Source organism: Anas acuta, chromosome 15 (assembly GCF_963932015.1).
Source record: "Anas acuta chromosome 15, bAnaAcu1.1, whole genome shotgun sequence".
In the NCBI taxonomy this organism is placed as follows: Eukaryota; Metazoa; Chordata; class Aves; order Anseriformes; family Anatidae; genus Anas; species Anas acuta.
This window is the reverse complement of record NC_088993.1, coordinates 13,382,788-13,406,823: the sequence shown is the minus strand read 5'-3', so window position 1 is coordinate 13,406,823 and position 24,036 is coordinate 13,382,788. Positions and strand designations below refer to the sequence as shown.

The following is a 24,036-nucleotide window of genomic DNA, read 5'->3' as shown; positions in this document are numbered from 1 at the left end:
CAGACTTTTGTTGTTCCTTTATGGAAACCTCTAGATACTGGCTGAATGCAATTGCTGACAATAATAGTATTGAGGGGGGAAAAGTGACGCATAGCACTTGTAGTGTAATAAATATATATTCAGCAAATGAAAGCACTAAAGAGGTCTGGTTCAACAAGATGTTTTCTGCATGTTAGCTTTCTGAATGGCTCTGATAAAAAAGAGAGGTCATAACTTCTGTACTTGCATCCATGAATGTTGCAAAGAAAGCTCAGATGCTCACAGCACCTTTCCCATTAATGTGTTTTCCTGTATCCAGTGCAAATGACCCTAGACATGCGATAGCTCTTAATACATTTTGAAAGTCTCTCTCCCATAATTAACTTGTGATGGAATAAAACAGGAAGCCATGGGGGTTACAGATTCGAAGAGACTTTTCAACAGCTTTTGAAAACGATACATAGAAGTCTTTCTGCCATTCATGTAATTAAGCTTAATTATTTTGAATCAGTTGTAAGGTCTTGAGCACAGATATGCAACAAGCTCTACGTTGTGCCTCAGCAGCAGCGTCTTTTAAGCCCTCTTCAGTCGGATTGTTGCCAAGCTCAGCGTTCCCCTCTCTTGCTTGTCTGACTGCTTGGCCCGTGCTAGCCTACAAGTTGTTCCAGCCGCCACAGTGTCTGTTTTTCACCAGAGCAGCTCCCAACTGCTTCATCAGGTGATAGTGAAGCCTCTTGCTCTGTCAACAGGCTGTTTGTTAGCATCAGATTAACCTTTCTAGCTCTGTGAAGTTTAAACAAAATGTGTCTGCTCCTCCCCACCTCTCCACCATCTCCAGCCTTCCCATATCACTGATGCAAAGTGCCGAACATTGAAGTTCATCTGTGGCATGCCTGAGGGACACAGGTTTGGGCTGTTAATTAATAATTCCAGTCCTACACAGTGACTAGTCTAACAACAAGTCATTGTGACGAAAACTCTTGGTAGACTTTGAAGCAGGCATGCAGAAATATCCTATTTTTAGCTGTCCGTATTTTCTTCCCAGAATTACTTCACCATGGCACTGCTTTAAATACATGTTGTGAGATAAGCTTTAAATCCAACTTGGGCAAAGTTCATTAAAAGTTAACATTTGTATGGGGAGTTTTTTTTTTTTTAAAAAAGGACTTTAATTAACTTAAACCCATCCAAAGTACAAAATAATGTTGAATTGCTCTCCACTGGTGCAGACTAGGATAACTTTTACTGCGTTCCAACTCTTGAGGCTCAGGAATAGCATCACTAACAGCCAGTGTGCCCCATTACAAACTGCACATCTGGTCCCAGAGGTCAGAGAAAATGAGCCACTACTGACAGGCTAAATACTGAAAATCACCGATGTGATATTAGTTGCCACACTTGTTGAAATACAGCGGGAGGTAGGTTGTGTCATTGTGCTGTAATCAGGGACTGGTTCGAGTGGGGATGCATGGATCTTGATGCAAACAAGGTAGCAGGGCTTTGCTATTCTGCCTGGCTTTGGCCAAAGTGGGTCCGATCCCAGGGCTGGCAATTTTGGGCAGAGAACGGTGGTGAGAGAGCAGCTCCCATAACGAACTAAACAGAGCTGGAGACAGAACCCGGTTATGCGTATGATCTTTTATTTTTGTCTCCAGTGGCTTTTTATTGGTTTTACCCCAAATTTGGCTCACATTCCTGCACCCTGCTCTTTGGCTTGAATTTAGTAGTACTTTCAACTGAAGCCCATTGCATTGCTGAGGGTACAAAGCAGAGCCCAGGCTGCACTTTTGCTTTACCTGGATGCATCCCCAAAGCAGTGAGTGGAGCTAGATTGCTCAGCTGCTGGTAGTGGGCTGGGCACCCCAGCGGTCCTTCTGTACATCCCAAATTTGTTCTTCTCTTCAGGGTGGAATATTGTGCCTTGACTTAGCTCATTAGCCATAAAATCCTGGAAAAACTGCTCTAGTAGTTCATGATGTTTTGAAGTGAAGTGTCAATGTGGGTATTACAGTTTGATGTGGCTTTGCTTTATGGAAGCTCCTGCTCGGACCAGCAACCCCAGAGCCAATAAAAGTTGGTGTAGCCTGACTGAGGACAGGCCCCAGTGCCAGCAATCCTTTTCTGTAGCCTGTACACAAGTTACAGAAAGTGGACTAGCAGTGATGCTGCTCAAATACATCTGAGATGAGAAACATCAGTTGCACAGTCCCCAGGGAGAGCATCAATTTTCCTACAGATCTAGGACAGATGAGGAACATATCCTTTCCCATATTCTGTTTTTTGTTGGGGCTGCATAATGTTTGCCAGTACCTTACAGCATTTAATCTGTTGTGATTGTCTTAAATGTCTGTCTCCCCATCATATTCACCTTCCCTTGGGCTGCAAGTCACCAGCATGTGTGTCTTTGTGTTAATTTGTCCCAGTTCACAGGCACAGCATCATTAGTGGAACAACGTTGCTGCTGTAATTACTGTGGGATTTGTGCGCAGCAGCGTGCTGTTTCATTGCGATGTACCTACTCTTTAATCTGCATGGGCCATCTGCTTTATTTCTTAACTAAAAGTTGTTTTGTTTCTGCTTTGGAAGAGCGAATCTGTTGCTCCTAATCTTCTCTGTCTAGAAAAGCATTGCAGCTAGGATGCATTAAATCCCACTTTGATAGATCGTGCTCATTTTGGTAAGATTCCTTCCAAGTCATGCCCCGCAGGCTTGCTATGCATAAGGTTTATTTTTTGCTTTCCTCCTCTGTACCTGCAGGGACATTCAGGTCAGAATTCGGTAGGACCACTCTGTAATCTGGTTAACTCTTGACCACTGTAAGTAAGTCTGACAAGTTCAAACAGTGTAAATTCCTGCTGTTGGCTGTAGAGAAAATACCCTAATACAATTGGAAGAAGTTAGAGGTTATCCTGTGACAACTCAGCAGGTTAAAACCCTTTTTAAAATGACTTTTAAAACCCCATTTTAAGTTGTGTAGCAAGGCACTTTGACCTCTGCCTAAATTAGAGACCTCCTTTATCTTTTAGTACTTCTTCCTCGATCAGAAGTATTGAACTGTTGGACTGATCAGGTCAAAGAGCTGAGTTTCTCCAAGTCTTTTGAAACCAATGTGACACTGTCTTCTGCCTTTTTGTCTCTTTTCCCAGAACTCCAGGAATAAAAGGGCAGACCTTGGGCACAAAAGTAGGTTGTTTAAGTGGGATGTAGTGCTGACATTTCTGTTAGAGAAAGCTTTTAGTTCCCAGAAAAAACGGTCCATTAGATGATAGTTTTGAGAGGTATTCTTTGGTGTGGTCAAACTGGATGATTTCAGATGTTTCAGAGGCATTACAATAAGACTGTAAACTAAGAACAGTGGGGATCTTGCAGCATGTGTCATTTTTCTGGTATTTTGAAAGAATTTATAGCCTAGTGCTACACTGAAGTAGGTTTTGTTGTTGACATCTTATATGCCTTTTAAAAATGTTCCTGTTGTGAATAAATAAGATGAGGGCTACAGTGATCCATGCCTTAAAGAATATGAAATGAGAAAAATACACTTTCTTAGGTCTGTTGACAATTTATTTTTCTTGTAACAGGAACATTATTTCTACGTGAGCCCATCTCCTTTCCGCTAGAAGTTGCTGCATTCAGTTCTGAGACAATGAAATAGCAGCATCAAATCAGGCAGTTTGCATCTTGTTTTTGTTTAAAAAAAAAATTACGTTATTTCTCATAAGGCATTTTGGAGTAGAGCAATCATTCAGAAAATGAAAAGAGCCTTTGTCTAGGAGGCTCTTCTGTTGAGTTCTTTAATCTGAGCAGCTGTCTTTCTCCTTCCCTGTGGGAAGTTGTGGAGGGTAAATAACATGGAAATTCATTTGATGATGGAGACATTAGAGGTTGGCATGGACAATTAATTTGTTATTAGACAGAATTAATTTTATTTGATCCTTACATGGTTCTGTTGCTGCATATAAATTCGGCAGCTTTGCGAGTTAGCCTGAAACGACAGCTCTGTGCGGTCTGCTGAAGGATGGCTTCTTATGCCTCTGAGTGTTGTCTTTCCTTGCCTCTGTGTTAAGTGCAGTTTACAGGGAGCTACTTGGCTTTCTGCTGCGGGAAGTCAGTTCTGGGTTTGCATGACCTAAAACTTAGGCTTTTCTGCTTTATGAGAGGTCAGCTTGGCGGCACAGCTAAGCTTGTCCAACTTTGCTGTGCAAAAGTGTTGGGTGGGCCCCCTTCCTTTCTCCCCTTCCCACAACAAATGCTCCAGGCATTTTCTTTTCTCAGAACTGGTTTGCAAATGAGGTTTATGAAACATGAAACAGCAGAAAGCTAACTCTGGAAGCAAGTAAGTAGCTTTCTGCTGGGGTACCTCTCTGGATAGTTTCTGCATACAATCTCCTTTGCTTATAGGAAGGGCAGGACAACATGGTAGTGGCTACAGGTAGCACTGTTGGTTTTCATGTCCAGAGGGATGCTTTCCTTGCAATGTCACAGCATGGCACTTTCATCTCTTATTCCTCTAATTCAAGCCATATTTTGGGTAATTTTGGTAGATACTGATAATTTTTTCTTCTGAATTATTTAGAAAGAAATTAAACTTCCTTCTTTCCTCTTTCATGACTTAAACATGTCAAGATTTAGGGCATGTGGAAGAGGAGCACTTTGGAAATGTTCATACTTGTTAACATCTCTACCTTCTTTTTCTTTTTGTTGTTTTTGCCTTTCTCTGGTGCTCCTTCAGGAAAGGCATGTCAGAAGTAGCTGCACGATGGCACTAATCTTTTCCAAAATAGAGTGGATATATAGCAGATAAACACCAATTTTATTGGTTTTGATAAGAATGACCTAATCAGTTGGAAGATCCCCAAACAGAGACTTGGAGGAGCCCTGTTTGCCCTGTTCTGAGCTGCTGAGTGACCACAGCCACTTCATCATGCTGGGTATCTGTCTTCCCTTCCTTAAACCACAGGTGATGGTGCTGAACTTCCATAATGGACTGCTTCTAACATAGACTGGTAACAAGTGCAGGATGAAAGCCTAGAGGTACTCCTATATCGATATCAATAAGTGGAAGGTTTCCATGAACTAAGTTACTAAAACAGTGTCCTCATAAGACACCTGCTTTCACATATATTCTCTTCACTTTTTTTTCTCCAGTTTCTCACTAGTCATAATTCTCTGCTCCAGTTTCTCCCAGAAGGGAGAGTCTTTTGCTTGAGCTAGATTGGTGAACTAAAGATAAAAGTTTTAGAAAATGAGACAAAGGACAAAAGCAATGAGTACTTTTAACTCAGAACTGTGAAGGAATATGTGAACAATTGTTTAAAAAAAAGTTCCAAATTCAATTATTTTTGTTAACCAGTGAGACAGAAGAGGAATCAATTATACCATGCAGATATCTTTCTTTGTGAGCTCATGGTGAAAACTTCAATTGCATTTACTTTGTAGAGTTGATGTGCCAGGAGACAGCATTGTTTCAGTAGGTATGAACAAGGAAGAGACCAATTTAATCTGTAAGTGGCAGGGAAATACAAAATTTGCCCCTCTTGGCAGTAGTCTTTTCCATTTAAAAAGCAAGTTGGAAAAATGTAGCTTAACCATTCCCCCAATAAGTAAAAAGCAGGAAAAAGGAAGGGATAAAATCAGACCACTTAAAAGAATTCAAGACTAGAGGTGGCATCCATCATCAGAGGTGATTTAGCAGTAATTAAATCACTTCTGATCATAGAAGGAAAGACGATAGATGGGAAGAAAGGAAAAAAAAATCCTGAATATCCATTGGCATGCCAGACTTTTAGCACACTTAGTAGGAAAGCAGTGTGAAAGTAAGCGTTAGTAATGAGTTGCTGTCCTCCCCTTTCAGCAAGCTGCAGGTCTGCACCGAGCAAGAGCTTAATGATTGCTTTAACCACCGCACAGACAGGCTGGCGTTTCTTGGCCTTGCAACTGTTTAAAGTGTTCTGCTAGCAGACACAATAGAGAGACCCTGTGAATTTTCTTAATGTTGAACGGAGAAATCGGCCAAGCTCAGATTTGTTTCCTGTCTCCTGCCGCCCCTTGTACGTTCGCATTTGCTGAGCACCGTGCGTGCGATGCCAGCACAGCCACGGGCACGTCCCCAGCTCTCTGGTCTCCGCTAGCCTCTGAGCTGCTGCTCGGAGCATCACCCACATGCCTGCATTTGTGCAAACATCACAACACCCCTTTCCTTGCAGGCTGCGTTTGCTGTGGGATACCGTGCCTCGGGGGCTGCGCTGTTGTGGGAAACAGCACAGCTCTTATAAATATCACCGAGTTATTTATAACGCTTCTGGGGTGTTACAAATAACAGCCATATCAATCACACACCGTTCGTTCAAACATAAGAATTTAAAACCACTTCAGAGAGCCCCCGTTTCTTCATGTGGATAGTGAAAAAGGAATTGCTGTGTAGCACATAGGAGGAGTTGCTTTTCTTTTCTTTGCTGTTTGTATCAGTGGGTTAAACTGTCTAATAACCTTAATTCCAAGCTTTTTGGAGCATTTTTATTGTAAAAAAGTATTTTTAAGCATGCAATATATATGTTTGAAGTGCAAGAATGTTGAATTTAAAAATAATGATCATATTCAACTCAATTCGGTGGATGATATTAAGGAGGCAATTACATGCGATTTGTGAAGTCGAGAGCAAGCTCTGCAGAGTGCGATACCTGCAGGGCGTAGCAGCACACGCTCTGATCTGAGCTAAGAAGAGTGATATCTAATACCCGAGCTTTCCTTGTCAGAGAGCCTGTTAGTGGAGCGGTGGGAGAGCTGGGTGTGATGCAGAAAGTGAGCAGCTGCTTTGCCTTTTGTTACCGCGGGAGGAGGCAGGGAGAAGTTCTCTCCAAAAAGTTCATTTGTCACGCTGGCGTTTCTTTGCTTGTAGTATTAAACTGTTGATAAAGGGGGAAAATGTTTGAAAGGATAAATTCTATCAGAAGCATACGGTCAGCATGCCCGTGATTCTCACAGGCTTCATTTGGAGAGTCATCCCTTTATTTGCTTGTGCTCCTCTGAAGTTTTTAAAACTTTGTATAAAAAACCTTTTTTAAATTTTGAGATGAAAAATGTAATTCCCAGGAAGAAGAAACTTCTGAGCTTGCTGGTTCTTCAGACTATTTATTCTTTTCCTGTTTTCCTGTTTTCCTTCTTCAAACATGCTGAACTGATGGTATTTTTTTCTTCCTTTCCCACACACCCCAAACCTAAATACAATTCCAGTTTGCATCCTGTGTCCCACAGAGAAACTGGTCTTCACTTAACTTACACCACAGCCTTGATGTTGGGGGGTTTCAGTTTGTATCATTGTTGTTCTTAAGTTCAAGACTTCTAGGGATCGTTGTTAAAATGAGGTGCATGGGGTAACCCAGGGGATTTGGAGTTTCAGACTATCTGTAAAGTCTGGGGCCTGAGCCAGGATTCAACCACAGCTGTTTCAGCTTTGCTTTGAGTTTTAGTGGGGTTCTGTGAGTCCCCTGCATTTTTCTTCACAATGCGTGGCCCGGAGATCCCCCTGACACCGCACAGTGATCTCTTGTGCCTGGTGCACTGCTCGTTTGTTCCTGGTTCTCCTTCGAGTAAGGTCTGGGTAACTCTGTGTGTGAGATGCTGCCATGGTTCCTCTCGGTTTCTGGAAACAGTATTTATTAACAGGCTAGTGAAATGGTAAAAAGTAAGAGGAAAGAATTACACGAGGGAAGTCTGAAGATAAACATATCTTCAAAAGACCTCTCCAGAGGAACAGATAATAAGCTTTTGCCTAGTATTGTGCTTCTAGGTTTATGAGGATCATTTCTAGCAGGTATTTTCTTTTCTGTTCATTTCTGAAGCTGCATGTGTGCTTTCCAGGGCTCTGCCTCAGCAGCTCAGGGTACAGGCAGGGCTGGTTGTGCTTTGCCCCATCCTCCCTCCATGACCACTGCTCCTCTGTGTCCTGCCTCCTTGCACCGAGTGGAGAAATCCAGACGGGAGCCTGTGGAGCCAGCCTGGGCTGGGCAGGCGAGCCTGAGGTGGATGGGATCGATATTTCTCCACGGGTCAGTGAGAGCCATGCCTTTGTGAGACTTCATGTATTTACAACCCCATCAACTGCTGTGCCTTCTGCAGTGTGTTCCAGAAATGCCACCAGAGGTGTTCTGTGATGATCCAAACCAGAGCGTGTTCAGAAATGGAGGACTTCTAAAGATCCAGCAGGAGTTCGTTCTTCACATTTTATTATGTATATCTGGAGCCGATCTGGTTTGCTCGTGTTCAGCTAATAGCTTTTTTCCAATTTACTTCTTGACTTAAATGAGTATTAATCACAAACTGTTTCAAATAGCAACTGATTTGATTCGGGAAAAAATATAAAGATTTGACATACGCTGTAAAATTTGAGCTGCTACTTCAGTGGACTCGAGGCAGGTGTTTTGCAACAAGAAGTCTTTTGCATAGCATTGATTTTTGATTGTGTGTGTGTTCAGCATCCTTGATGTGTACAGCATGACAGAGGCAGCAGCTAGCAACTTGCAGATTTTTGGGTGCTTCTGTTCTCACCTTCAATTAGCTGCAGGGTCCTAGTGAGTAAGTAATCACGGGTAACATCTTCCAGATTGCACTGACAAAGAGAATACAGTAGTCATACTTTCTTTTAACGTGGTATAGCTCATATATGTTGTTAAATGTGAAATGACAGGGACAAGTCTTAAAAATAATGGCTGTGAGTAAAAGAGGAACAGCTTTTTGGAGTAAGTTGAGGAGAGAGATTGTGAAGTGGTCAGAAATCCTAGCTGAATTACTTGTTCTTGTTACCTTCCCATCATCTCCAAACCAACCTTTTTGAGCCTGTGGCACCGAGCAGTGATGTCCTTTATCTTGTCCTGGTGTATGGAATACACAAGGAGAGACTTTTCCCCTCTGTTACTGGGCCTTGCTTTTTCAGTCACTGCTGTGGTCACGCCGTGCTCTGCGCACTTGATGAAGTTCTGCCCAGAAGCAGAAGAGCTGTCAGTCCGTTTTCTTCTGCAATACACGGCAGTCAATCAGTGTAAAAACAAACCATGATTTTAGTTGGTCTGTGTTGCTCTGTGGTTTTGCTGAAAATAAAACATAAACAAATGTGAGCGTGCATAATTCTGTGATCAAATATTAATTAAAAGATTGTTGAATGTTTTGGTTTTGTACATTTAATCATCATTCTCTTTCAGATGTGTATGATGAATATATTTCATAAATAATGTTTTTCTTCTGGTAAACTGATTTTTCCACTTGTTTTTAATGAAGCTTGACTTCAGCACTTTACATTTTGTCTAATGGTTTGAGCATAACATTCTTGATGTCGGTGCATTTTTTAGGAAAGATTTTGTTGACTTAATATTGCAGAGCCAGTGGAGGGAGAACAAAGAAAGGAACGTTGTTTTTGTCTGCATGAATTAACCAGCACGCCAGCAACGCTCTGGAAGGAAAGTGTTTGCTGAGTGGCAGCTAGTATTAATATTAGCCCTACTAACTTGCGGGCTATTTAAAGGTAATAGTTTTGTTCTGAAACATTTAAAATTTGAGGAAAGCTGCTTATGCAAGCAGTTGACACAAGGGCTGCAGGTTTGTTCCTGGGTATCGGTGTGCATCCTCGTCTCTCCTGTGCTGCAGGAGGTTATTGCCTGCAGTGTACCCGAGCTGCCCAGTGCTGGCCGTTGGCCATCCCCTGGCTCAGCAGCTTTTGTGAGAGCCTCTTGAAGGTGTCCGGCAGGAGGGGTTTGCACAGTTTGGGGGTGCTCGCACACGGACACGCTGGTGGAATCGGGTCTGTGGGCAGCCTGCGTGTGGAGGAGGTCGATGGGCAGCAGGAGCATCAGGATCGTGGCTCTTCAGCCCTCCACGAGCTGGGAGGAGGTGGCCGTACCTGCAAATCGAGAGGTGGGGAAGGGACCACTGGCTCCCAGAGCATCTTTACCACTTCTCTTCATTTGTACCTCGTCAACGCGCTTCAGCTGAGGATGCTGCAGAGCTACAGCAGCAGTCAGAGATGGGTGATAAGAATGTGAAAGCTTGGGAAAGCAGCTGCGCCGGAAAACTGAAGATTGGACTTGTTTACCTTAAAAAGTAGTTGAAGAAGAGGTGACAAGTTGAAAGCTCATAGTCTAATGAATGGTTTAGAGAAGTTGTTTGGGAGCTGTTGTTTTCCCTGTCTGCGCAGTGCAAGAACAAAGGTGTTCAATGAAGCTGAAAGGTGGCAAATTAAAAACTGATAAAAGAAAATACATTTTCAAGCAGTGCAAAAATCTATGGGATTCATTTCCACCAGAAAATTGGCAAGGTCATGAATTTATCAGGGTTCAGAAAGAGGCTGGATATTTACGTGAACAATAGAAATATCTGGGGAAGTTGTCAGTGAGAGCTTGTTTTTCAGAAATATTTACTAGATGTTGGGTTTTGGAGTTGAAAAGTCACAGGTGAAGGTGGGACTGGAATGGAGGTAAAGCACCACAGTTTGTACCTGCCTGATAGGGACCTTGTGGCAACCTTTTAAGCACCTGATTTTGTTCTTCACTGTGTGTGGGCCTCATGAGGAAGGACAACGCAGCTCTGGCACACTGAGGCAGCTCCTGGTCTTCTCTTCCAGCCTGTCCTGATGTTTATGCAGGATTTGAGAGCCAGCATATTGCAAATCTGTGCTCAACAAGCTGTAATCCAGAACAGAGAGGTGGCAGATTTTCTTTTTGACATGCAGGAAACCTTTTCAAAGTGCAGCTCACCTTGATCCCTAGCTACTCTTTAACCTTGTGCTTCCTTTGCTGTTTCAGAGCAAGCCCTGAAGATGCCAATTGCTTGAGCTAATGAGATGTTGCGCAGGTGTCATTTGGGCCGGGGTCTGTGCTGAGACAATAAACTCAATAATGGCCAAGGAGGTGTTGCTTGGTGCTTCCAACCTTTTTTGTTTTTAGTGGCTGAAGTTGATGTATATGCTTGAAGCATTCATTTGATTATTCATTCGTATTTTCAAAACGTACACATTAAAACATGAACCCTACATAGTTTCTGCAATGTGAAATTAGCATTTTGGCCACAGCCAAGTAAATCATACAGCTTTAGTTCAAAGCAGTGGCTTGTGATGACTGTGCCCCAGACTAATCACCAGGTGTGATTAAAAAGCTCTCTTAAGCTAGCCCAGTCCCACAGCTGGGAGCACGCCTTGGGTGAGGAGTCATCCTGCCTGCTTCTTACCATTTCAAGAAGAATGCTTGAATTTACTTCTGCCTTGACGATGGCTTAAGTAGCCTGAAAGTTGCATACTGTGCCTGCAATACTTGAGAGAATGCTTTATGGCTTTTTTGGGGTATTGCAGCAGATCCACAGATGGGCTTTTCAGTCTTTGCTGTGCTGGGTCCCATTCCTGAGGGGGCATCAGGGAGCTGCAGGGCCAGGAGCTGCTGCATCCGACCTGCCGGCAGCATCCCTTGAGGATAAGCCACATGCCTCATGGCTGACCTAGGAGATAATTTGGCTTATAATTTCTGAAACTGTTATTGAAGTTCCTGATCTTTTATACCCATGAGTTTTGGAGAAGAGGGAATATGCTCTGAATTAAGTAAAATACCAAAAATGATAATTTTCTAATAATGCAGTCAGGCAGTGTCGATGCTGGAGCATTAGCTAGAAGCCTGACTTTGTTTGCCTTTTTCACAAAGCCACAGTTGCCAGATTTCTGGAATAGAAATAAGTCTGTAAGGGGACCAAGACATTATTATTCAAGGTCAATTTAATGTGCTGTATTGAGCTCATTGAATGAAATTGCTTTACTGATTTTTTTCCCCCTTCTCTCAAAATCTGCTGCAGGAGATTTGCCTGCATACTTCAGTGCTGCCTGAGCGCGGGACACCCCGAGTACCCCAGGAGCTGGGTACGGAGCTTGCCAGGACTGCGGTGTGCTTCACCCTCCTTTATTTTCACAGAGATAACTGCACCGGCTTAAGAGCACAGTTCAGTTTACTTTTTTCCCAAGTTAATGATCTTTAAGAGGTTAAAACTGCAGGAAACTGGCTTTTAAGAGATTTAAAGGCCAGAATCTGGGTTACTTACTAGGCAGGAGGAGGAAGAAATCAGAGGGTAAGGAGTGCACATAGGGCTGAATTTTTATGTGCTGGAGACGCTGTCAGAATGGAAGAATCTTATGCACCCTCACAAAAACTTTCTTTTCAGGGTTGAATAAAGCTTTTTTCTTTTCCTCCCTTTTGAATGGATGAATAAAATATTAGTTTTCTATTGGCAGTAAGTGAGCATGAATGCATTTTCTTGGCAGTTGTATGCCTCTGCCAGCGATGGTAATCTAGTGACTCGGTTGAGGCAGGTATGGTGTGGTGTTGTTTTTTCTTAATGTTCGTTTTTTCAAAGGTGAGCTGTGTGCATGGCACCAGAGAGCTGTGTCAGACCCAGAGCGGCTCTGATCTGAGCCAGGAGGATAAGGCAGCTTCACACCTGGGCAGGATTGCCACTGCTCAAGCAGCAGGGCTGAGAGAAATTGGTACAAAGAGGGATTTTTGAATGAATGGATGAGGAATCCACCAGGATAGAAAACCAAGCTTGTGCTAGAGATAGGCAGTGGTGAGCATTCCAGTAGAAAGGAGTTAAATGGGGGGAAAAAAAACACAACACAAAAAATAATCCATAAAATTATTTTGCATCAGGATGTTAAGAAACATAACTAAACATGTTAAACTCGCTGTGAAGCAAGAGGACCCCAGGGCTATTTTTGTCAGATAATATTTAGTTTGCTGCAGTGTCAGTTGTGTGACTGCTTGTCATCTGGCATATGTATGTGCTATAAGCAAAATGAGGCTGTTAGCGACCATGAACAATTTTCCAGAAGACGGTAAGCAGGGCATTTATCAGGGACAGATTAAAAGAGTTACAGTGGATTTATTTGCACTGGTCTGTTGCCAAGACATGAGGCAAAGCTGAGCCCTCTGAAGAAGCGTTGGAGGTGAGGGACAATAGGAAAGTAAGAACTATAAATCTGGAGAAGAACTTGCAGAATATAAAAGCATACAAGGTATACGTGCATTTGTAGGTGTGCGTGTAGAACTACCTGCAGAGTGCTTGCCAAAAGAGCTGTTAGACTGCAGAGGCTGCCCAGACTTCCAGAAATGATGGCTGGGAAGTTACGAGGGTCTCTGCTTGGCACTGGCACCCCAGCCCAGCTGCTCTTCGTCTTTCTCTTCATCTCAGCCTCCTTGCCTGTATATTCCTGGCTCGCTGCAGTTTCCCATCACCCACTTTCCCTAGACTTCCATCCCACTCCCCCGGGTGGCAAGCTGCTGTTCAGCCGTAATGATATGGTAGCAGGAAAATGGCTCCTGCATGAGAGTATCAGAAAAAGTGATGAAAAACATCAGTTGTAGAGAACCGATGGGAGGGCTGAAGATGCTTCATTCCTGGTTTGTAGTGTGCTTGCAGGTACAGAGCACAGTGGGTTTTCTACCTCGCCTCTATGCAGGTTAGACAGGGATGGAGGTATTTTGACTGAAAATGAAGAAATGTTTTATTGTTGATGCCTCAGCTGTAGGATGCAGTGCATTTGAAGGGCTTCTTTATAAGTTAAATCCATCCTTAGCCTCCTGCCATAACCTCGGATTGGCTCGAGGGGCAAAAATGCAAGCGGAGGGTTGGTGTATGGGAAGTCACGTTCCGGAGGTAAGAACATGCTGAAAAAAACATTTTTAATGTCCTTCTTGTCAGTGCCAGGGTAGTGAAATCTGCTGGATGTTTTTATGGAATAAACTGGCTTTTTTTGTAAATGCTGTTTTAATTGAGGTCTTGAGTAGAAAGTCAATGGTGTGTACATACATATGTGTCTGCAGTCAGTTCTAATTTGCAAAGTAATGTGAAAATAGGTCAGCCACGGAGAGAAACGTTGAGAAATGTGTATCTCAGAAGGAAGCCATTTGGAGGTTTGGGAAAAGAAAATTTTAGTTTAAATATGATTAGTACAAAAGATAAGAGTGCTAAGAGAAAGAGGAGCCATTTGCCTTCAGGTGACAGTAGCTGCTGCTGTAGACAAGGAGGATTTGAGAAACTTCTGGTAATTTTTGCTGGTTTTGTTTGGCACGGAGCTCCTGCTTTTTGTCTGTTCCTTGAAGACTCGATCAGCTCTTGCTGGCAGTGCGCTGGGAGGGTCAGGAGCTGAGGGAATGCATCTCCTCCTACAGGTGCTGCCCCAGCACCAGTCTGCTGGAGTTGGCATTGCCACAGCTCTGCCTTCAGGCCTCGGCTTCTCAGGGCTTCCTGTTGACTTGCTTTTACCTTCCCCCCCCATTTTCCATGAGGTAATGGGATGTGAACATGGTCTTTGAAGACTGAAACCTCATTACAGTGTAGGGCTTAATGATATAGCCATTGTTATAATTAACACTTGTGAAAGACGTTTTGATATAGATGCCCAAGTCACTTATAAAATTGGATTAATTTCCTTTAACTACCTGCAGAGTAATGGTATGGAATCAGAAGTCTTTACTCTCCTGCTTCTGCCATGCACCACAAGGAAGGAGAAAGTTTCTTGTTTTTTTTTTTTTTTCAACCCCCTGGTACAGAATTTCCCAGGAGCTACCTGGCACCTCTGGGCCACCCCACATTTTACCATCTTCTGCCACTATGGCATTAACGTGTGGGTGTGCAGTATAAGTAAATACATAAAAACAAAACAAAGCAAAAAGCCACCACCCTGCGCTGCCCACGTTTCTCTCTGGAAGCAGGCAGAGAGGGGGACGTGTCACAGTGCTCGTCTTGCTGCATCATCTGATGCTCTCAAGAGGCCAAATCTGAGAGCTGGAGGAGGTGAGACACTCTCTGAGGTGAACGCTGGTGTGAGGTGGCCGGGCTGATGGTGAATTTGGAGTCTCTGACCTGCAGAAGCCAAACTTCTCATGTCATTAGAGGTGAAAACTTTTGTCTTTAGGCAATTTTTGTCTCATTTCTCAAACTTCTTCCTTCCACCTTGGAAGTTGCACTGGTTATTTAGTGCTTTGTGTACACACAGAGCAGTGTTTGTACTACTCCAGAGTAAGGCAGACTTGTAACTGCAGGACTGTTGCTTCCCAGTACGTTCAGCCGCATCTCCTACAGAGCCATCAGCCACGAAGACAGAGCAGAACAAGCAGCTGTGGTAGTTGTCAGCGAAATCACCTCGGTCTTTGTGCAGAATGGGCATCAATTCCTGCAGCCACCAGGCTGGGGAGGACCTGCTAATATCTGAGTCCTGGGCATGCTCCTGGTGGCACGCAGGACAAGTGGTGAGTCTTGAAACACAGCCCCGATGAGTTTGGTGTGTGCAAATGGGCACTTTTGGGAAGGGGTAGAAGCAACTGATGCTGCAGCTTATTGAGAGGAGCCGAGTGCTGTGTTGCTGCACAATGTGCAGGGCTCAGTGCTCTGCTTTCATGGATTTCATCACCCCGCTACAAATTCATTTCTCTAAATTATGGAGGTGTTGTTGAATTGTAATCCTCCTCTTTGATAAACACATCACTGAAGTTGAGATTTATCACATCCCTTGTTTGCCTTTATTCAGTAGACAAGTTACCTGTCAAAGAGGGAAAATAGACTGGTTTGATATTATTTGCATTAAGTCTCAGTTGATTGTTTCTTGTCCCTAATTCTTCTCTAGCAGCTCGCAATTTGATTGTTAATGTTTTCTTCAGGTATTTTTTGAGATACCAACATTATGAAGTGATTGATAATACCCAGAGTCTGTATCTTCTGTTATATTGTTCTTTAGAAAGGTTGGATCTGTTCCTCACTCCTGTCTTCGGGGCCCGTCCTGCCATTTGTGAGTTCATCAGCAGTAGTGGACTCTGGTCCACGAGCAACTGCGAGTAATTTTGGAAGGATCCGAAGGATGGGATTTGTCAGTAGGTCTTGGCACCACCTAGGTATCCTTCAGTTATTTCTGAACGCAGTTTGGTGTGTGTTCCCACACCTCACACTGCTAATTTTACTCGTGTTCAGCATTCGGTCAAACCGTGGGCAGCGCCTCCCACGTTTTCGGCGTGTATTTTGATAGCTTAAAGCAAGAGAGCATGCACTTCTCTGCTGCGTGTTCCTCTTTCTCTTTTTAGTTGTGTTTTTAGGGGGAATAGTTAGCTAAATTACACCTGATTGCAAATAGCATCTGTTTGCTGTTGAAGCTCCATATTCTTTCTTCAGTCTTGTTTTGAAGCTTTCTCTTATTATGACTAATTTGGAGTTCGGAGTCTGGAGAGGAAGAGGAGGGGGAAGTCTTGCCACTGATTTCCTATAATGAAGCAGTCTATTAACGTTCTCCTAAAATTATCATTAATTAAACAAAAAGCTCATTTAACACTAGGAACAGGAATATTTCTGTACCATCAAAAAGGCACCGAGTGGGAAATATCATTAGGATTCCACTTTACAAAGTCTCTCTCCTCTGCCAGGCGGTAACCCATGCAGAAGTGACAGAGCAAGCGAGCTGTGTGCTTGGGTTTTGGATTAATAGTTGAAGTTCACTCATGTGGAAATAAAGCAGATTTTACTGTGACTAGAATCTGTCATTAAAAAGCCATTATCAGAACCGACCAGCACAATTCCTGTGCTTTCATTGCTAATGACAAAACAATCTGTTCTTTAAAAAACAACAACCCTATATTTTCTTTCAGAGAATGGTGCAGGAGCCTTAACAGAGCAGGAGCTGGGTGAAGAAAGGCAGCTGAAAGATTTATTGATCAATAAAACAGACAATTACAGCTTGTTTATAAAGGGAAAAAAAAAACACCGAACCTCGGGCCTGCAAGCAACACCGAAACTCTAATAATGATAACTCTGGTATCCAGCTTCAAACGATAAAAGTCAATAGGAAGATATAGGATTTCAATAAAATTATGACACTAGATAAACTTCACCCCAGGAACAAATTTTCCCAGGGTGTGTGACTGACTTCAGTGAGATTTGTAACTTTAATTTCTTTCTTATTGATTTTTCTTTTCTTCGACTAATTAGAAAGTCTGTGGTGAATTCTGTGTGCCTATGCTTGAGGAGGGGCTAACAAGCATCAACGGGGATGGGGCCTGAGTCTTTATCCGTCTACCTATGGTCAAATGGCATTTTTAATTTTTTTCGGTGTGTTTTACTCTTTCTCCAGCTGCTTCCAGCTCACAGCAGGGATTTGCTCGTTCTCCTCGGTATGCGTAATTGGGAGCCGTGGGCTGCCCCTGGGGCCGTGCGGTAGCGCTGCCTCAGTGACCCAGGTCTGTTGGCAGGATGGCGATAGCTGCGCAGTGCTTCTTTGAACACTTCTCAGGTCTGTCCCTGAAATTAACCCCAAAGTCCTGGAGGAGCTCTCTTATATTACTGCTGTTTCTAAACTACTCTTGTAGCCCTCTGGTGTGTCAGTGCCAGGCAAAGAAACTTTTCTATTTCTTCGAGCAGCTCACCAAACAGCTCACATTTGGCTTTACACGGGAGAAGGAATAGAGAAGGTGCTGGGAGAACTGGAGAGAAGTTTGATGCTAGTGGAGGTTATTTGCAAAGGTGTGATCCAGAACTTTCCCCTAGCAGGTTTTAAGGGGATTGGCTCCAGTTTGTGATTAATGTTATAAAGCATTTTAGTTATTTGTGCAGTAGTAAGAGTCATATTCTTTTGGTGATTTGACTGTTGCTGGCAGAAGGAAGGGAACCTTTAATCTTTGAAAAATTCCCTATTCTTCTCTTTCAAATGTACAGCTGCAAGATGGAGCAGCAGAGTTTGCTGTGGGACATTAATTTCCTAGGTATACAATGAACATCAAAACCAGCTATTGTGCTTTTAGGGCATGGTTGGAGTAAGCTGCATTTCTGTTCTGGCATTGATTAGAAACTGCCAAAATGGAGAGCACCTGGGAGTGTGCCGTGTTCAGGGCCTTGGAGGAGCAGGGGAGCAAGAACTGTTCCAGGTGATCTGCCACTGTGAAGGCAGGGCACATGCTGTGTGTTAGCAAAGGGTAAATTCTGGAAATTCTCAGGGGGACCCCTTCTTAGTAATTGTGCTGAATATTGTCCCAGTAGAAAGAATTCTACCCCTGTAGAAGGCAGAGAAGCAGAGGTGTTGGAAAAAGGTTAGGGAGGGCATATTAAAGTCACTCGGGAAGTCTTTGATGGGGCTGCGGAGTATTTTGTGTGAGATATGGAGAGATTGCAGCAATTATTAAATTAGGATTACATTTTAGACAGAAGACTTCTCAGCAAGACCTTGTGTTTCCTGCCAAACTAACAAGATCTTTAGGAGGGAGGGAGAAGCTCTCAGCAAGCGCTCTTGATGGGGAGGAATTGGAAAATGGAGCTGGGGACCACTTGTTGGAAGCTGAGAATTGATTTCATTACAGTATTAATATTTAGAAATAATTAAAGAGGAGAACTAGACTCCAGGATCAAGTGTTTAATTGTGCCACCTTTTATTTCAGCTTTTCAGCCCTTTTTTTTCCAATAAAGCTTGTGCTGTGTTTCCTGTGCTTGCTTTTTCCTGACAACTTCACTCATCCTTTTGGTAGAAATCTCTTTCTGTCAAGGTCTGGAGTTGATTTTAGGGGAAGGACCACCCTGTAAGAATGCTCCCATCCCCATCCAGTGTCACCTGCTTTCACGATGGGATGAGAATGGGAAGTTTGTTGTCCTTGCAGCTGAACAGCTTGGGGAACTGCTAGGATCTTGCTGGGGATGACTTAGGTGACCTAATATTCAGCAGTTAATTGGAAGCCGAGTGTGATGGGAATTGCCACGGGTCTTGTTTGCTGCTGGGGAGATGCTAAGGAGTTTGGGACTGTCCTCCTGCAATGGATGTAACGTTGTTGTGTTAACTTGTCCCACTGATGAAAGATGCTTAGCAGAGAATGAGGATAGCGGAGCAGCTTGGAGTACAGAGAGAATGAGCGAGAGGATTGGTGTAATTACAGAGCTAATTGCAACAATTTGCAAGGATCAAACCAATAACTTCACTAAATGCCATCCTTATGTTCTCTTCTGTGTTCTAGGCAATGATTCTGGAATAAATGGGGAACAAAAGTCATCTCCTGAGCAAAGGCAGGCAGCCCTATGGAGAGTGCACTCGGCAGTCTGGGCGGCGTGTGTGGATGTTGCTGGGGGAGGAGAAGGGTGAAGCCTTCTTGTACTGCTCCTTTTCTGCTAAACAAGTTCATTGCAAGGCAGGTGCAGCGTGGCTCAAGTTGCCTTTCTCCTGCAGGAACACGGAAGTATTTCCTTTCATCTGTCTGTCAAATCAATAATTCTTTCTAAACTTTATGGAAAAACTGTTCTTTCCTTAAAAAAGTGTTTCTCTTCAGTCAGGCCCAAGCAAGAAGCCAATAGTGGCTTTCAGTACCGTTCATGTTAGAACCTGGCTTTCTTTATTATTTTATTAACACAGTTCTGTCAGCCTCAGGCTGGGCTTTGCTCTAGAGTTTTTGTACCTGCTGCCCATTCCAACCATCGTGGCTGACCTTTCAGTACACTGCAGGCTCTGAGCACACACCACACCTCTGGTGGGTCCCCCCTTCTTATTTTCACACCTTGAATTTGAATGCTCCTGCCCTTCCTCATGCATACACTTGTTATCCATGATCAGTGTTTGACCTTTACATTTTGAAAGGGGAAGACAGCCTTCATGTACAGGTGTGCTCAACCGAACACTTTGCATCGGCTTCTCCTTCTGAAATACAGCCTTTTACATTTGGGAGTGATGGCAGCTGGCTTTTTTTTTCTTTCTTTCTTTCTTTTTTTTTTTTTTTTTACCCTGGAAATTCCTGATTTCCCCAAGAGCAGAATCCCAGTGAAATATTTCAGCGTGGCTGAGCTGCGTTTGTGAAGTGCTCTGGTTTTGACGTAGGAGTAGTGGTGGCCTGGGAGCTGCACAGCTGTAAAGCTGAGTGATCTTCTAATAATACTTCGGATGTTTGTGATTGCAGAATTCACACAAGATAACTGGTTTGCCCTGAACATTTGTACATTTTTGTAACAGGGCAAGATAGCAAATTTCAGCAATGAAAGGGAGGCAGCACTGTAAGATTTCCTAGGAGTTTTTGCTCTTTTGATTTATGCAGAGGGAGTGTGCTGCTTTGACTCTGTTCTGTAGCCTCGCGAACATCAAAGTTCTTCAGCACGGTCAAAAGATAAAACGCTTCCATCAGCTGGCTAATCCCTGTCTGCATATTGCACTGTAAACCATAATCTTCTTAAAACATGCCTGACTTTTTGAAATGTTGTTCAGCCTCTTGTCCCCATTCTTCTCCCCCATTGTCTTGGAGGTAGGCAGTAGGTGCTGTCTGAAGTTGGGAACGCATCAGAGAATACTCCAACCAGGGACCTGCACAAAAAGTTTTACATTTAGCTTTCAATCCAGCCTTTGTACTTGGGAGTACAAAAGCTCTCCGAGCAGGGAAAGGGATCCTTCTTTTTGTCTTTCTCTGAAAATGTTTGGTTATAATTGCCAGCAAATCGAAAAGTGAGCCAAACACATTCTCTGCAGGATATTAACCTCGGAAAAAATATTTATTATAAACACTGAACATCGCAGTGTTCAACAAGTGATCAGTCGCATACCATTTAGAGGATGTTTGCTCTCAGCCACTTTGTTCATTGTCAAATCTATTTCATTTCTATTGCCACAATTCTGTTCATTCATTGCTGGAATACTTTGGCAGGAAAAATGTCAAGTGCTACACTAAATATTTTGCTGAAGAAACCCATTCAGCATGTTGAATTAGAACAGTGTCTCCAAAAAGAAGGCAGGCTCTGTTTTCAGTTGGTGTGTGCTTGTTGGAGTGTATGCACGCTGCTTTCCTGCGAGGGATGTGTGCTTTCGTGTACACAACACAGTCCAGCTTCTCATTTCTCGGGTTAGCACAATTTGCTCTGTTAGAACCTTGTGTTCACATCCATGGCTCAGTGCCCACGTGAAGACCACAAATTTATGTCCATCAGGCTTCCTTCGCCACGTGAAGGAACAACGGGGAAAAACAATGGGTAAATTACTGTTCTGGGAACCCTCCGCCCTGAGTGGGCTCAGGGGCTTTATCCCTGAAGGTGATTTCTGTTCTTCCCGACAGGAGCGTGATGGCATGCGAGCAATCCTGGAGTCGTATGACAGCGAGCTGACCCCATCGGAGCACTCGCCCCAGCTGAACCGGCGCATGCGGGAAGCTGAGGAGATGGTGCAGAAGCTGCACGCTCATAACACCGAGCTGGAGGTAATAAGGAAGCATCCTTCTCTAACTCCTGTGGTGAAACAGCTGAGACCTTTAGGATGGAAGTGCCTGGTGATGTGATCTGCTCTCACAGACGATAGATTTGCAAAGCTCAGGTTTCAAGGTTCTGGGATTGAGAAGACCCCCAAGTTGTGTTCTCTGTGATCTGATCTCAGGGCCGCACTGCAGTGCCTGTGTAGCAAGGCTCTTGTTTTTACAAGAGTAAGTGTAAGCGAGGGTGTGTTTATTAGAGCTTTACTCTGAGGGCTGAAGAAGTAAAGTATCTGCCTGCTGTTAACTCTTCTTCTCATGGCTTTAGGCCTGAAAACCCCAATAATATATATAAAATTATATAAAGTACCAGAAAATACATTATATAAAATACCCTTTTTATATAGGGTTTCCTCAAGAAAAACATTTTTGCCAAAGACAGAAGTATTTCTCAAAGGAACATTTATATTATTGCTACTTCTCTTTATGTAAATTTGTAGTCTGAAACATGACTGGAATGAAGTAAATGATAACATCCATTTGCCAAATTGTTCCCTACTTCCCTGCTGTATTTTGTCATATTGGAATGGTCACGAGTTGAAATATCTGGAAATATGTCTGTGGTCTTAAATCTTGGCAGTTTTATTGCATAGGTTTTGCAATTACTGTAAGCATGTGAGTTTTCCTTTCCTCATATCTGGTTCCTCCGGCACATAGATTTATGGATGCCATAATTCAAATGGAGTAAAACTTGTAGTAATTGATGCTCCTGCGATTCCCATTGAAACCGTAGATTGGACTGCCCCACTGTGTATAAATCTCCTTGTTGCTTCTGTCATCTTTAAAATGCTCTTTTCTTCCCTTGATGGGGTGGAGACTTGAGGCAGGCAGTACTGGTTCCAATGACCTTTAAAGCCTTAGCAAGCAGAGCAGTGTGGTGTGAACCCACGTTATAGATCCACTTCCTCCTCTTTCCAAGAAAAAGAATTCTGTCAAGTTCCAAGAAAAAGAATTCTGTCAAGTTTGGGGCAAGCTGATAGAGAAATTAGATGGTAACATTCAATGAAATGGGAACTTGCCTGAATTGCTTCATCTCTGAATGTTTCTCTGCGTTGTTGTTTGATCACTCTCTTGCTTAACGCCAGGTGACACTGACATGAAGTGTTCGGTGGCTAATTCCTCCTGTTTTCTTAGCAGTTCCCAGCAGTGGCTCTGGGTTGATGGAAGAAGATTTCACTGAATAGGTCAAATGTGCATGATGTCTTTGGGCAACAGCAAATTACTTTTTCTTCTTCAGGTGAAAGCATGGAGGAGTGTGGGAACCACTTCCTACATGTCTTTAATTATTTATAGGGAACAAATGATAACTTTGTCTTCATGGATACGGATTAAGGGCTACATAGAAAATTTCAGGAAAGAGCTGTGTTCTCTGGAGGTTTGTTTTTGTGTAATGTCAACCTTTAAGCCTTTCAAAGACTTTGCTACAAGCAGGATTCGAAGTCCTGATATTCCCCTTGTAAAGTAAAATTTTATGCTTCGCTTGATTGTGTTTGCCTTTCTGTCTGCAATGTTGATGGCTGAACCCAATCTATTTTGATATTCTGGGGGAAAGTTTTTTGTTCTAGTAAAAATCTGAAAACTAGAAAGGGAAATTGAGGTACAGGTGAGACTCCTGGTGTCTCACCATCGGGAGCAGCTGCTGTAATCCACTGCCTGTAGATCAAAAAAATGGTTGATAGCAGCTATTAATAACTTCTAACATAATGCTCTGCACCTCCCCGCTCTGCTGAAGCTCCGCACAAATTTTAGAAATGTTGACACCTGCGTGACTCATCTCACAAACAAACAGAGGAGACGGCAGGAATGAGGCACCTTGGAGCCTCGGATGATTTCTGAGCTGTGGGCTGAACCATCTCTGACGTTTACTTTAACGTGTTTAAGTCAGCGTGGCAGAAGGGATGGGGCATCCCGGGCACACCTGGTCCGGGTAGGCTGGGAGGGCAGCAGGCTTGCAGGGTAGCACGGAAGAACAAGAAGAATCCATCTGCAAGGAGCATGCAGGTGGTGGCAGCAAAGCAACAACCTGCTCAACTGCTCTGAGATCCTGCGAAAGGCTGGGGAGGCTGTGAAGAGAGAGCGATGGAGCAGAACCGAAAAGCACAGGCTGACACAATTGCATTTTGCTTGTTGCTTCTGCCTTTCAGCTTTTTTCATAAGCCTTAAAAATCACACCCTTTTTCTCCTCACTGACTTGTTTTATCGCAGGGTGTTGTTTTTTTCCCCCTACTGAAAATTTCTTTTACCAAAATCTCTTCCTGTGTTCCCTAGTAGAGAGCCCTTTGATACTCATAAAGCTATCTGACACATGTTTCTTCTGGCTGCCCGAATCTATTAGCAGCAGCCCCACCTCGGAACAAGCAGTAGAGGGGAAAAAGTGATGTTTTTAACAGGGATTTTTCTTTCCTGTGAAAATGGAGGTTTTTCCATTCATTTGAGCAGCAGCTCTGTGTGAGCCAGGAAGCTCTCGGGTAAAGACAGCACTGGTGATAACCCAGCACCAAAGGGGAGGGAGACACGTGGGGCTAGGAAGATTTGTGCTGAGGCAACAGCTTTGAACTCATTAGGGAGATGAGGTCTGTGATGAGTCTTCTGCTTGATGTATAAATGGAGGTGAGAAGCCGTTTTAAGGAACACAGGGAACCAGAGAGAAGTGTGCAGGCCCTGAAGGGCGACAGGAGAGGTTTTTTAGTGCGCGCTGCAAGGATGGAGCTGTGTGGTACTGAGCTGTGTCTGGCTCCCTCTGTGCCCAGCCAGCGGGACCCTCGTGGGGCAGGACAGCTGCTGGGCATGCTGCTGG

At 43.5% G+C, this 24,036-nt stretch overlaps 1 protein-coding gene across 3 annotated transcripts in view; it reads left to right on the top strand.

The window, feature by feature from the left end:
* The window catches only part of MAD1L1 (mitotic arrest deficient 1 like 1), a 346,583-nt gene that overhangs the window by 123,396 nt on the left and 199,151 nt on the right, over positions 1-24,036 (top strand). For all 3 annotated transcript variants that reach the window (XM_068699483.1, XM_068699481.1, XM_068699482.1), the window contains exon 12: positions 21,051-21,191. In XM_068699483.1, coding sequence (XP_068555584.1) covers positions 21,051-21,191 — 141 coding nt within the window. The remainder of the gene's footprint in view (positions 1-21,050; positions 21,192-24,036) is intronic.